This window comes from Capra hircus, chromosome 24 (assembly GCF_001704415.2).
Source record: "Capra hircus breed San Clemente chromosome 24, ASM170441v1, whole genome shotgun sequence".
NCBI classification, from domain to species: Eukaryota; Metazoa; Chordata; class Mammalia; order Artiodactyla; family Bovidae; genus Capra; species Capra hircus.
Genome location: NC_030831.1, coordinates 25,557,332 through 25,571,139, shown reverse-complemented (window position 1 = coordinate 25,571,139; position 13,808 = coordinate 25,557,332). Strand labels below are relative to the sequence as shown.

Sequence of the window (13,808 nt, the reverse complement as noted above, 5' to 3'; positions counted from 1 at the left end):
GGAAATCAGAAATTCCAAGTGTAACAAGTCTTCCAAAATACAACTGACTTATAGTGTGCTGCAGTCCACAGGGTCCCAAAGAGGACTTAGCAAAGGAACAACACAACATTCCATTACACACCAAAGGGTTAGCTAGACAGTCTATCCTTCCTCTCCAGTAACGCTACTGCTCACAGCTACTCTACCATAGGTCTTTTCCTTCCTCTTACCTTTGGAATTGACAGGGAGGGTGTCTCAGGTGGCTAGCGGTAAAGAATCCACCAGCAGGTAAAGAACTCCTGCCAATGCAGGAGACAAGAGATGTGGGTTCAATCCTGGGTTGAGAATATCCCCTGGAGGAGGGAGGGCATGGCAACCCATTCCAGTATTCATGCCTGAAGAATCCCCATAGACAGAGAAGCCTGGCGGGCAACAGTCCACAGGGTCACAGATGGACATGACTGAAGCGACTGACCACGCAGTACATAACCACCATCCACACGGTGGTGGTTCAGTTGCTAAGTTGGTTCCGACTTAGACGGCCAGGCTCCTCTGTCCATGGGATTTTCCAGGCATGAATACTGGCTGCTGCTGCTGCTAAGTCGCTTCAGTCATGTCCAACTCAGTGCGACCCCATAGACGGCAGCCCACCAGGCTCCTCTATGGGATTCTCCAGGCAAGAACACTGGAATGGGTTGCCATCTCCTTTTCCAGGGGATCTTTCCAACCCAGGGATCAAACCCCCATCTCCTGCTTGGCAGGCGGATTCTGTACCACTAAGCCACCTGGGAAGCCCAACCACCATCCATACCAAATCTCTTGATTCTCACTTTACCTTAAAGCTGGTCCAAGGCAGTGTGAGATCTATGGTTATCAAAACTGAAAATCAGGGAAGAAAAGGCATTAAATGCTGCACGCAGGGTTCCTCTGGTTCCCTGACAGAGATGCCTGCATTCTCGGCCCCTGTTCTACTATCATAAAGATCAATGCCCACTCTAGTGTGGGATGCTGATAGTAGGTGATGCTGTACACATATATCCTAACAGGAGGTATACGAGAACTCTATTTTCCGCTCAATTCTGCTGTGAATCTAATACGGCTCTAAACAACAAAGTCTAGTAAAAAGGAAGAAAATAAAAATCAGTGCCCATAGTCCTTCTCCTAACCTAATCAATACCTCTGGTCTCCTCCCTACTACAGGCTTTGTCTCAGTCTAGATGATTTATAACCAGGGCTCAGAGCGTCAAGGCCAGGCAAGAGGTTCTCAGGCAACTGTAGTAAGACAGGGCTCATGGTGCACAGTAGGAAATGTAAGTATATTTTTTTCTTATAATCAGATAAGATGATTAGCTTCCATGGTAGCACTAGAAGCAATTCATTGTATAGATTAAGGATCCAAATCCTGGAGTCAGACTTTACTTGAAATACTAACCCACTACTTTTAACTGGGTTATCCTAAATAACTTTTAACCTTTTCCAGCTTCATTTTTTTTTCTTCACCTATAACATATGAAGGAAATAACCTACTTCACAGGGTTATTTTAAGAATTTAGATGAGATATTGTTAGAAGACATAGTAAGTGCAAAGCACTCAGCACAGGCCTAACACACGAGTAGTTAGGATGGTGGCAGCACACAGAACATCTTCTGTTTCAAGTACGTCATGAATCATCATACACCAACACAGGGCAATTCTTAGAAAACTGACTTTGCGTACCTACCCACTAAAACATGACATTTCCTCCTAATGGGACATGCTTTTTAATAAATGTTTAAGTTCAGGTCCGCCTATGTCTTAAATAAAGTTACATCCATTAAAAACTGTCTTCCTAAATTTCCAGTGTATTCTCTCAGCTGACGTCTAAATTTTCAATTAAAAAATATAAGACAAAAAGCTTTAAAAAATACATGACATGAATATGTGTACTTTTAAAACTAAATATATGTACAGAAAGTATACACACAAATTCCATTATAATGACTACCTATGGTAAAAGCAGGAAAGAAATGGGACTAAGGAAGGGTAAAAAGGTGAATTCAACTTCGTTTCTTAAAGCAAAGAAAAAGATACAAAGCAAATATGACAAGATTCGCTGGCTCTAGGTAGTGGCGAGCTGGATGCTTCTTGCATTCTTCTGCACTCATCTGTAATTGCTTGTTTTCTAAATGATTTAAATAAACAAACTCCTTAATTAAACTTCTCAGCTGGTCTATGAAACAGAGAAACCAAAAAAACATCAAAATACTATGACACATTTCTGGTATTTTTAGGATACAAGCAGTTTCCTTGAAGTTGATCCCTAATTGTCAAATAATATAAGCAACTATTATGTATATTAAACCTCTCTTAAAATTTTAAATTGACTCTGGTATTCTTAAGTGTTAACACAAAAAAGTTATTCTACTAAGAGTTGTGTCTTATATTCAGAATGGGTCATTAGTTATTGGGTAATCTTATCAATAATCCAGAAATGAGTCAATGTGTGGCAGCCAGCCTCTGAAATGGCACCTGATGATCTGATATTTCCCAGTATATGCTCTCCCACATCCCAGGATGGATATGTGTGACCAATGTTCTTATTGTTTAGTTGCTAGGTCATATCTGATTCCTTTGGGACCCCATGGACTGTAGCCTACCAGGCTCTGCAGTCCATGGGATTTCTCAGCCAAGAATACTGGAGTGGGTTGCCATTTCCTTCTCCAGAGGATCTTCCTGACCCAGGATTCGAATCCATGTTTCCTGCATTGCAGGTGGATATGTTACTAGAGCCACCTGGGAAGTCCACGTGTGACCACTGGAACACAGCAAAAACTACTGCGGTAAGGTTATAAGAGATAAGGTTACTGAGATAAGGTTTTAAGAGTATGGCTTCCATCTTGGGTTCTCTCTCTGATCACTCCCTCTAGGAGAAATTTACTGCCAGGTTATAAAGACACTCAAGGAACCTCCAGAGAGGCCCATATGGCAGAGAACTGGGGTCTCAGGTCAACACCCAGTGAAGAGGTGAAACAACAACTGTAGGAGTGAGCTTGCAAGTGGATCCTCCAGCCCTAGATGACCACAGTCCCTGCTGACAGCTCCAGGGCAACCTCAAGAGACAATAGTCCAGTTAAGCCACTCCCAGACCCCTGAGAAACTGAGGGATACAAGATGCTTTGGGGGCTTCCCTGGTGGCTCAGTGGTAAAGAATCTGCCTGCCAGTGGAGACACAGGTTCGATCCCTAATCCAGGAAGATCTCACGTGCCACAGAGTAGCTGGGCCGGTGTGCCACAACTGTTGAGTGTGTGCCCTTGAGCCCAGGAGCCGTGACTATTGAAGCCTGCGCTGTAACAGCAGTAGCCCCCTGCCACAACTACAGAAAAGCCCACCCAGCATCCAAGACCCATCAGAGCCAAAAATAAGTAAATAAAATTAATTTTTAAAAATGCCTTTAAGGTGCTAAGTTTCAGGGCAATTTATTACATAACAATTGATACGTATACACTGGAGTAGCACAAAATCAGCTTAATAAAGAGAAAGGCAAGAATTAAGAATGACTGACAAAAGCTCTTAAATCACACACACAAAAAATCCAAAAGCTTCAAAATTAAATAATTATATTAAGGCTTTATTAAGATTATAACGTCACAAAAGGTGACTTTATATGGCATATAACATCTCAATTTCAGGGTGAAATTCGGCTCCACCACTGCCTTACTTTTATAGACTGCCACATATAGCTCCTTGAAGCAACATTCCCCAGTACGTGCTGCCCACAGATTACTGGCTGCTCAAGACAACTGTTTCTGAAAACTCAACTTCATGTTCAAATAAATTTGGGAAACTAGATTACACTTTTAAAAGGTCTCTTGACAGTAGTAGGTGTTCCCAGAGCTCTTAATACACTAAATGACACTAATTCTCCCAAATACATGCTTTTTAAGCAAACTCGATCACAAATTTTTTTCAGGAAACATACATAACTGGTGTTCTACAGAATGTATTTTGAAAAATAATGACATCTTTTATCTTTACACAACACATAAAACTTTACTGTTATTAAAAAAGAAAACCTCAGTTGCTTACAAACCACACAACTTCCCCCAAACTCCATGCCCTTGCTCAAGAAATCTTTTGACTATCACATATCCACAAGATAGAAAATAAAAAATTCCTTTCCCAGAATTCAAGATCCTTCCTTATCTAGGCCTTTTTCCTTACTACCCTGTACTGAAAAGGGAGTTTTCCCACTGTTCCCCGACCACTCAATTATCATTTCTACCTTAGTCCATACCATTCTAACCTCATCTCTGTTCTCAAAAGCGAATGCTCATCCTCTTCCATTCCACCAACATCTACCTATTCAAGTCTATCTCATTATACTCCATCCCTAAATCTTTTGCAGTCTACACAAGGAAAAAAGTAGATTTCAGCCTCTATTCACTGCACTGTCCAATACAGGAGGCACCAGGCACAAGTGTCTACAGAGCACTTCAAATACATCTAGTCCAAACTTAGGTGTTGATATATGTGTAAGATGCACACCAACTTTCAAAGACTTAGCGATAAAAAAAGAATGCAAATTATCTCATTAAGTTTTTTATACTTATTACCTGCTGAAATGACAAGTTTGGAAATACTGGATTAAATAAAATATTATTTAAGCTCCTTCACCAATTTCTTTTTATCTTTTTACAATGTGACTACAAAGTAACTTCAAGTTATGCATGTGAGTCACATTGTTACTACTGGATGGCACCGCTCCTGCCTGTGAACAAGTGATTTTAAATATTATCAGGAGATAAGATGATCTGACTAAGAACACCTTGTCTTGAATCACACTGCCTGTTTTTAAATCTTTCCCACCTGTCCAGGACTGACCAAGTTAGTATCTCCATGCCTGGATGTCCTCAAATTTAAAATGGTGTTAATAGTACCTTTCTCATAGGACTCAAGACAGACTAAAAGAGAAACGCTAAGTATATACATCAGTTAGTGTTACTATTCTTTATTAACAGAGAAGGAAAGAGCACTCCAATCACAGGCAAACTTGCTCCTCTGTTTTGTTTTTTAATATTTAAGAATGTAGAGCACTTTGTCGTTTTTGTTGAGTTAGTAAAAAATACTGCAGGAGATGAGATGGATGGCTAAGGTACAGGCTGAAGGAAATTCAAGAGTTCTCAACCTGTTTATTTTGGATAGCTCCTTGTCTCCTTTAAATACAAAAGTGAACTTATAATGGAGGTATTCTCCCAAAGAATACACACGTGTGGCCTGTAAATGCATAAAACTTATGGCACAGCATTTGTGTGTGTGAAGAAGTCATCATAACCAAATAAACATCATGGTCGTTGTCTTGACAACCTTTATTATAGAACCTTTTTAAAGTCTGTAACAAAAAAATCTTACCCATATTTTTCAATGTTCTGTTTGCAAAGTACAGGTAAAGATACTGATTAAACACACTATACTATTATTACGCTTACTTTTCCCTAATAAAAATCTAAAGCTGGAGAAAACAGGCAACTCTTCAATAAAAGATATTTCTTCTGTTGATTAAATTTTTATCTGAAAAAAAAAAAACACCCACAGACTTCAGGACTTTTCCAACCCTATAAATCTAGATAACTGCCACTAACTCGATTAAATTATAACTACAACTTGTCCTTATTTCCTCATCCATCAGACCAAATAAAAGGCTGTTCCAAGTTTCACTACTTTTATAATACCTTTTATTTGCTTGAGAGGTAAAGTAAAATTCTGGATACCTAGAGAAATATTTTCAAAAGAAAAAACTAAAGTAAACGTTAAGTCTTGAAAGGGATACGCCTCACTGCTAAATATAATACTTAAGGCAACTTTGAAAACCCAGTTTAACTCTCAGGGGAAGACGATTCGTCTTCTTTACTAAGACCTCATTGGTCTAACAACGAGCATCTTCTTAGCCTGACCTCCTTGCAACTTCCTAATTCCCTCCCTACGGCCCTTGAGAACAGGCTCAATGCCCTTCTCTGCGGCTCACGTTTAATTACCCAACAGTCTGGTTTTTCCGGGAAGTGCCCGAAAAACTGGACGTCAGAACCACGCTGCTGTCTTGACCATCTCTTTTACGGAACCTCCTCCTGCGGCCACTAAAGACACCGCGGGGCCCCAGCCCGACGCCACTCTCCCGGCTCCCAAGATGTAAACACCGCCCTTCTCTTCCCCGCCCGCCCCCAACTTCCCTCTCCCGGCCCCGGCTTTGCAGGAGCTCAGTGCAAAGGGGAGAGCACATACCCTCGGAAGTGAGGCGAGAAAAGGGCTTAAGCAACTCCGCGAAGCTAAGGTGATTGAGACGAGTAAGCCGCTCGGCTTCGTCGCTACACAGCGCGGCCACACAGGGGACGAAGGAGTCCGGGATGAGCTCCTGCACTGATTGTACACACTGGGCCATCACCGCGGCAGAGGCAGCGGCGGCGTCCGCCCTCCGGCCCACTCTCGGAGGCTGATCCTGCGGCTGCAGCAGCTACCGCCGCCGCCCGCCGGCCTGGCCCGGCCGGGCGGGGCCGGGCGCTGAAGCCTTGAGACCAATAGAACGAACAGACGCTGCCGCCTTGGCTCCCAGAGCACCCGCCACCGACCCCTCCCCGTCACCGCCGCTCCTCAACGCTCGCCCTGGCGTCCTCGCATTCCACCCTGATAGGTGGAGACGCCGGCAGTCGCCAGTTAGTCCTCTCGACGGCAAAGCCTTGGTCACTGCCGGACTGGAACCGCCATATTGAGGCCGAACCCTGACCCACCGGCGTACTTATCCCGGCAGCCCCCGCGTTCGCCCCTCACGTGACAGTGTTAAAGTCGATAGGGGCGGGAGAAGAGAGCCTGGAAGAGGGAAGGAGGCTGGTCGGCCGGCTGATGCCGGAAGTGCGATAGGCGGACCTCCTGTTGGGCGGGTCTGGGGCGGGGCTACGAGCGTGGTGGGCGGAGCCAGGCCGGTAGGCACGCGACGTTCGGCCTGGTTCTCTCAGCGCGTAGACCAGAGAGGTGTGACGAGGGAGTAGATAGGATGACGCTCGTGGTCGGTGCTGTCACAGTGGGGAGGTGCCCATTCGCCTTCCACGCCGAGTTGGTCCTCCCTGGAAACGGTGGACAAACCTTGTGTGGCTGTTCTCGCAGCTTCCGGCCATCTCGCCCCGCCTTTCCCACGCTTCTGGTGGAATGACTAGGGGCAGGTCTCCGTAGAAAGCTAGCTGCCGGCCGGATTCTTGGAGGTTTGTCTGGAGCCGGTTTAAACCGCCCACGTACCGTTTGAACACAACCATTTAGAAAGGGCTGCTACGAAGGTGGACTCAACCAGCGGGCCTAAGTATGTGCCGTTGTGGCACGTAAATATGTGGCAGTTAACCAGTGTAAGAGAAACTCCTGCATTTTCGTTGGTCTCAGGGAAAGCCTTGGCTCCCGACCTTTTCATCATCCTCGGGCGCTTCCTTTTCACACTCTGCTGGAAAAATTACTTCCTAGGGATGAAGGTGTGGGAAGCCAGTAATCATGTACCGAATGAAGACCTGAATTGGCTTCTTCTCTTCCTAGCTTTCATTTTTATAGATTTTTCTTCTAAACGTGTAGAAGTGAATGAAAGGAATTTTACTAAAATATTCAACTGATTGGACTTATTCTGAGTCGTATGTCAAAAATACAAGACAGAAAACTGCAACTCCGTATCATGGCTTTATGGTCCATGGTTTAAAGGAGGCTTCTCCAAGCAAGGGGTCTTCCCTGATGGCTTAGTGGGTAAAGGAATCCACCTGCAATGCAGGAGACACAGGAGATGGCTTGGACAGAGGATGCTGGCCGGCTACAGTCCATGGGGTCGCAAAGAGTCAGACATGACCGAGCGACTAAGCACATTCCCCAAACAAGAGTATCTCAAACTGTCGGATTGTTTGGCACCCTGAAGTTTCCACCATGGTAAGAATTCATGACAGGTAAGTATGCCTTTCTCCTATAAATTGAAAAATGGGAAGTAGGAAAGGGCAATAGGAACTTAATGACATGGCAACTTAGCCACAGATCAGTCTAGAAACTATTACACATGCAAGTTGGGGATCTGGAAATTCATTTCCTTAGAACCATCTGTGCCTGAGAACCTCTTGGAAAGTCTTTTATCCCTTGGAGTATACATACTCCCTTTTGAATACCTTTGATATGTCCCTTACGCTTTATAATGTGAGAATCTTATGTAACTGCGGGTGACTCAAGTTATAAGATACATTTTTTGTAACAGGGCGCCTCAGTGCAAGCATGCTACTTTAGCTCTCAACTCAGAAGTTAAAAAGGCAACTTGTTTTTTACATTGGAGGTAAACTAACTGTATTAGACTCAGGGAGAAGGACTCTCAAGTGTAATTTACTCTAAATGGATATTTGGAGATAGACTTCACGTATCATAAAATTCACTCCTATAAAGTGTACAGTTCAGTGGTTTTTACTGTATTCAGAAAGTTGCACAATCATTACTGGTAATCCTGGAACACTTTCATCACCCCCCAAAGAAGCTTATTGCCCACTATCAGTCACTCTGCACCCCAGCACCCCTCTAAAGTGAAGTCGCTCAGTCGTGTGCGACTGTTTGCAACCCTGTGGACTGTAGCCTGCCAGGTACTTCCAGCCATGGGATTTTTCCAGGCAAGCATACTGGAGTGGGTTGCCATTTCCTTCTACAGGAGATCTTCCCAACCCAGGAATTGAACCTGGTAGAATTCCAGAGATGGGGGAGCCTGGTGGGCTGCCGTCTATGGGGTCGCACAGAATCGGACATGACTGAAGCAACTTAGCAGCAGCAGCAGCTCCCACATTGCAGGCTGACTGCTTACCGTCTGAGCTACCAGAGAAGTCCCTAGAGCACCCCTCTAAGCCCCTGGAAATCTCTCGTCTATTTTATGTCTCTATGGATTTACCTATTCTGAACATTTCACATAAATTGAATCATACAATACATGGCCTTCGGTGTCTGACTTCTTTCACTTGGAGTAATGTTCAAGGCTCATCCATATCGTAGCATGAATCAGTATGTCATTCCTCTTTAAGCGTAAATGGATTGTTAGCTTATGCATTGAATTTACTATCTAACACCACATGCACAGTTTCCAGTGAGTGACTGCACTGTTAATATCTATTTCCTAGTCTATCCTAAACTACCTCACATGTTCATCTTCTAAGGTATTTTCTTTCCGTATAGATTAAAGCTGAGTCACTGCCATATTTGCATTTCAGCCTACAGGAATGGGGAAAGGAGAATGGAAAAGTAAATGACTTATGATTTCAGATCAAATTTAAAAATGGCATCCAGCAATTTCACTCTTATATCACTGGCTCTAGTGTCTCCAAAGGAGACTAGAAAGTGTAGGCCTGAGAGTTCTGTTGCTAAATGAAGAGAATGAAAGTGGGATGACAGGGCAAGTTTCTCCTCCCCACTTGATTAGGAATGAGGTACCCCGCAAGATGTATTTGCCTGAATTCTAAGATATGACACTTCTCTGATTTCTCTGACTCCCCTGGACATGGACCCTTTTTCCATCACTTGTCCTCTGAACCATTTACTTTCTGCAGAACCCTCAAGGCCAGGAGGATAAGATCTATCACTAAAAGAGAGGAAGCTTGCTGGGCCAAATGATAATAACACAAACAACTAAGGATCTCTTTTCCAAGTACTGAAGATGAGACCCAACTTTTTAGACTCCCAAAATCAAAGAATCCCATAAAACATATGCTATGCCAGTAGGCATATATTTTGAAATAGTGTGTTATCAAATGCCCATGAATTCTTTTGTATGTAAAATAGTGGCCAGTCTCTTCTGATATCTGCTGTGATCAGAAACATGGACACTGAAATCAGAGAGGCCTGGACTCAAACGTATCTCCACCACTTGTGCATAAAAGTCGTATCACCATTGTCCATCACCATACATCAAGCAAGCATGACACTTTATGTATACTGACTACTACTTCTGCTTCTTACACAAACCTGAGAAGCACATGTGTAGCCAGTTACCAGATATGGCACCTGAAGCACAGAGAAGTTAATTAGCTTGTCCCAGGATAACACTGGTGCAGAACCAGCTTGATTCTTAACCGTAGAGACTTGATCACTAGGATAAATTGCTTTTCCATGTGTTTCCTTACTTGGAGAGCACCTACAGAAATTTTAACTTGCAATAGCTTGCAGTACGGTTTTAGCAATAAATCTGTGACTTAACAAGTTATGCGTCTTCTGAGCCTCACATTCTTTACCTGTGAGCTTATGAAGTTGGAACTAGATGCTTTCTTGTATTCATTCCAATGTGAAGATCTTTTCACTATTATTAAATTTCACTGTGTTAACAGTAGATGGTGCTATTGAGTATTGGCTTCAAAAGCCAATTAAAAAACTGGTTCTAATTAGCCACTGAAACAATTCCTGAGTACAATACAGGATCTCACATGGGAGATAATTGGAGGTCCAGGGATGCTGAGAAAAGTGGTGCTTTAAAAGTTTCCTAGGCTTATGTAGAGTCTAAAAAAAAATGGATGTATATACAAAACAAAAACAGACTCAGACATAGAAACCAAACTTACGGCTATGAGAGTGGGGAGAAGGAGGGACATATTAGGAGTATAGCAGTAACAGATACAAACTATGTAAAACAAATAAGCAACAAGGATTTACTATATACATAAGTTATACGCAATATCTTGTAATAACTTATAAAGAAATATAATCTGCAAAATCCAATCACTATGTTGTATACCTGAAACTAACACAGTATTAAAGATACTTTACTTTTTAAAAAAGTTTCTTAAAGAATTTTATGCTAGGATACTTTCAAACCCTAAAAAAAGAAAGGTTTAAATATATAATCCACATATTGGCCCACACTTGTTATCTTATTTACTGTACTGGATATTTTAAGTAGGCTTATTATCATTAAAATTCTGACTAAAACAGATGACATCCATTTCCTGGTTATTTTAATGATGAATCATAGCCACAATATTGCTCGTAATTCTATTTTATACTTATTATAGGTATTTAAGCCCCATATAAATCCTCCTCTAATTTAATCTGCAACAAGTAAAAATCTTTTATACATATTTTCTCCTTTAGGCTTCTAAGATAAGGAATACTATTAGTACCTGGTATTAAATCATGTGTAAATACTTCTAAAAACAACTGGATTTGGATAAGAAAAATATAGATGGGGGAAGCAGTGGATGGGAATGTTGAAGATCTCAACTCCAAACAATTCTATAAACATTAATCCTCAAGATTTAGGCTAAAAATAATTTGCATGCTATGTTGTAGATTGGTTGCATAGACCCATGACTTTCCATTTAGGAAAAATCACAATATCATTTTAAATGTGAAGAAACAATCTTAGAGATATAATTTCCCCAAGGTCATATGCTTAGTTAACCACAGAGCTGGAAAAAGCTTCCCAATTTCCTGACTTTCAGTCTCAAACATGTTTCATTATACTTCCGTAGTTTATATATTAACGAAAAGATTTTTACTTACTTGCCCTTGCTTATTTCAGAAATTATTTAATGTAACATATATTGTTTTCATACATCTTTATAAGTTCTTTTAATTTCAACACATTACAATGATTTTACATAAAAATAAAAGGAATAGTTACAGCTGCTAAGCAGTCCTCAAATGCCATGAATGAATACTTGTTAGCTAATTTGTAAAGTAATGCTCAAAATTCTCCAAGCCAGGCTTCAGCAAGATGTGAAACGTGAACTTCCAGATGTTCAAGCTGGTTTTAGAAAAGGCAGAGGAACCAGAGATCAAATTGCCAACATCCGCTGGATCATCAAAAAAGCAAGAGAGTTCCAGAAAAACATCTATTTCTGCTTTCTTGACTATGCCAAAGCCTTTGACTGTGTGGATCACAATAAACTGTGGAAAATTCTGAAAGAGATGGGAATACCAGACCACCTGACCTGCCTCTTGAGAAACCTGTATGCAGGTCAGGAAGCAGGTTAGAACTGGCCATGGAACAACAAACTGGTTCCAAATAGGAAAAGGTGTGCGTCAAGGCTATATATTGTCACCCTGCTTATTTAACTTATATGCAGAATGCATCATGAGAAACGCTGGGCTGGAGGAAGCACAAGCTGGAATCAAGATTGTCAGGAGAACTATCAATAACCTCAGATGCGCAGATGACACCACCCTTAACAGCAGGAAGTGAAGAACTAAAGAGCCTCTTGATGAAAGTGAAAGAGGAGAGTGAAAAAGTTGGCTTAAAGCTCAACATTCAGAAAACAAAGATCATGGCATCTGGTCCCATCACTTCATGGGAAATAGATGGGGAAACAGTGGAAACAATGTCGGACTTTATTTTTTCGGGCTCCAAAATCACTGCAGATGGTGATTGCAGCCATGAAATTAAAAGATGCTTACTCCTTGGAAGGAAAGTTAAGACTAACCTAGATAGCATATTCAAAAGCAGAGACATTACTTTGTCAACAAAGGTCTGTCTAGTCAAGGCTATGGTTTTTCCAGTGGTCATGTATGGATTTGAGAGTTGGACTATAAAGAAGACTGAGTGCCAAAGAATTGATGCTTTTGAACTGTGGTGTTGGAGAAGACTCTTGAGAGTCCCTTGGACTGCAAGGAGATCCAGCCAGTCCATTCTAAAGGAGATCAGTCCTGGGTGTTCATTGGAAGGACTGATGTTGAAGCTGCAACTCCAGTACTCTGGCCACCTGATGCAAAGAGCTGACTCATTTGAAAAGACTCTGATACTGGGAAAGATTGAGGGCAGGAGGAGAAGGGGACAACAGAGGATGAGATGGTTGGATGGCATCACCAACTCAATGGATACGGGTTTAGGTGGACTCTGGGAGTTGGTGATAAGACAGGGAACCCTGGTGTGCTGTGGTTCATGGGGTTGCAAAGAGTCAGACATGACTGAGTTTGAAAGAAATTGAAGACCTGAACACATGAAAGGACATGTTCATGGATCAAAAGACTTAGGATTAAGATGTCAACACTTCTCAAATTGTTCTGTAGATTCATATCAAATTACCAACTGCCCTCTTTGTAGGAATTGGCAAGCTGATGGTAAAGTTTGGCAAAATTCAAGGGAGCCAGAATAGCCAAAATAATCTTTAAAAAACAAAGTTGAAGGACTCAGACCAACTAATTACAAACTTACTGCAAAGCTACAGTAACCAAGACTGTGTGATAATGGGCATAAGAATAGACATGTAGGTCAATGGAATAGAAATGAGAGTCCCAGGATAAGGCCTCATCTTTTAAGGGCAATTGATTTTCTTGAAGGGCACCAAGGCAATTAAAGGAAAATAAAATAGTCTTTTCAACAAATGGTCCTGGGTCAGCTGGTTCAGTTCAGTCGCTCAGTTGTGTCTGACTCTTTGCGACCCCATAAATCGCAGCACGCCAGGCCTCCCTGTCCATCACCAACTCCCGGAGTTCACTCAGACTCACGTCCACTGAGTCAGTGATGCCAGCCAGCCATGTCATCCTTGGTCGTCCCCTTCTTCTCCTGCCCCCAATCCCTCCCAGCATCAAAGTCTTTTCCAATGAGTCAACTCTTCACATGAGGTGGCCAAAGTACTGAAGTTTCAGCTTTAGCATCATTCCTTCCAAAGAAATCCCAGGGCTGATCTCCTTCAGAATGGACTGGCTGGATCTCCTTGCAGTCCAAAGGACTCTGAAGAGTCTTCTCCAACACCACAGTTCAAACACATCAATTCATCTGCATGCAAAAGAATAATGTTGGACCCCCACCTCGCACCATATACATAAAAATTAACTCAAAGACCTAAATGTAAGATCTAAAACAATAAAACCCATAGAAGA

The 13,808-nt window shown here is 42.1% G+C and overlaps 1 protein-coding gene across 1 annotated transcript in view; it reads right to left on the bottom strand.

Annotated features, from left to right (window-relative positions):
* The window catches only part of TRAPPC8 (trafficking protein particle complex 8), an 85,582-nt gene extending 78,796 nt beyond the window's left edge, over positions 1-6,786 (bottom strand). Inside the window, 1 exon segment of the mRNA XM_005697009.3 lies at positions 6,237-6,786. Coding sequence (XP_005697066.3) covers positions 6,237-6,393 — 157 coding nt within the window. The 5' untranslated portion in view covers positions 6,394-6,786.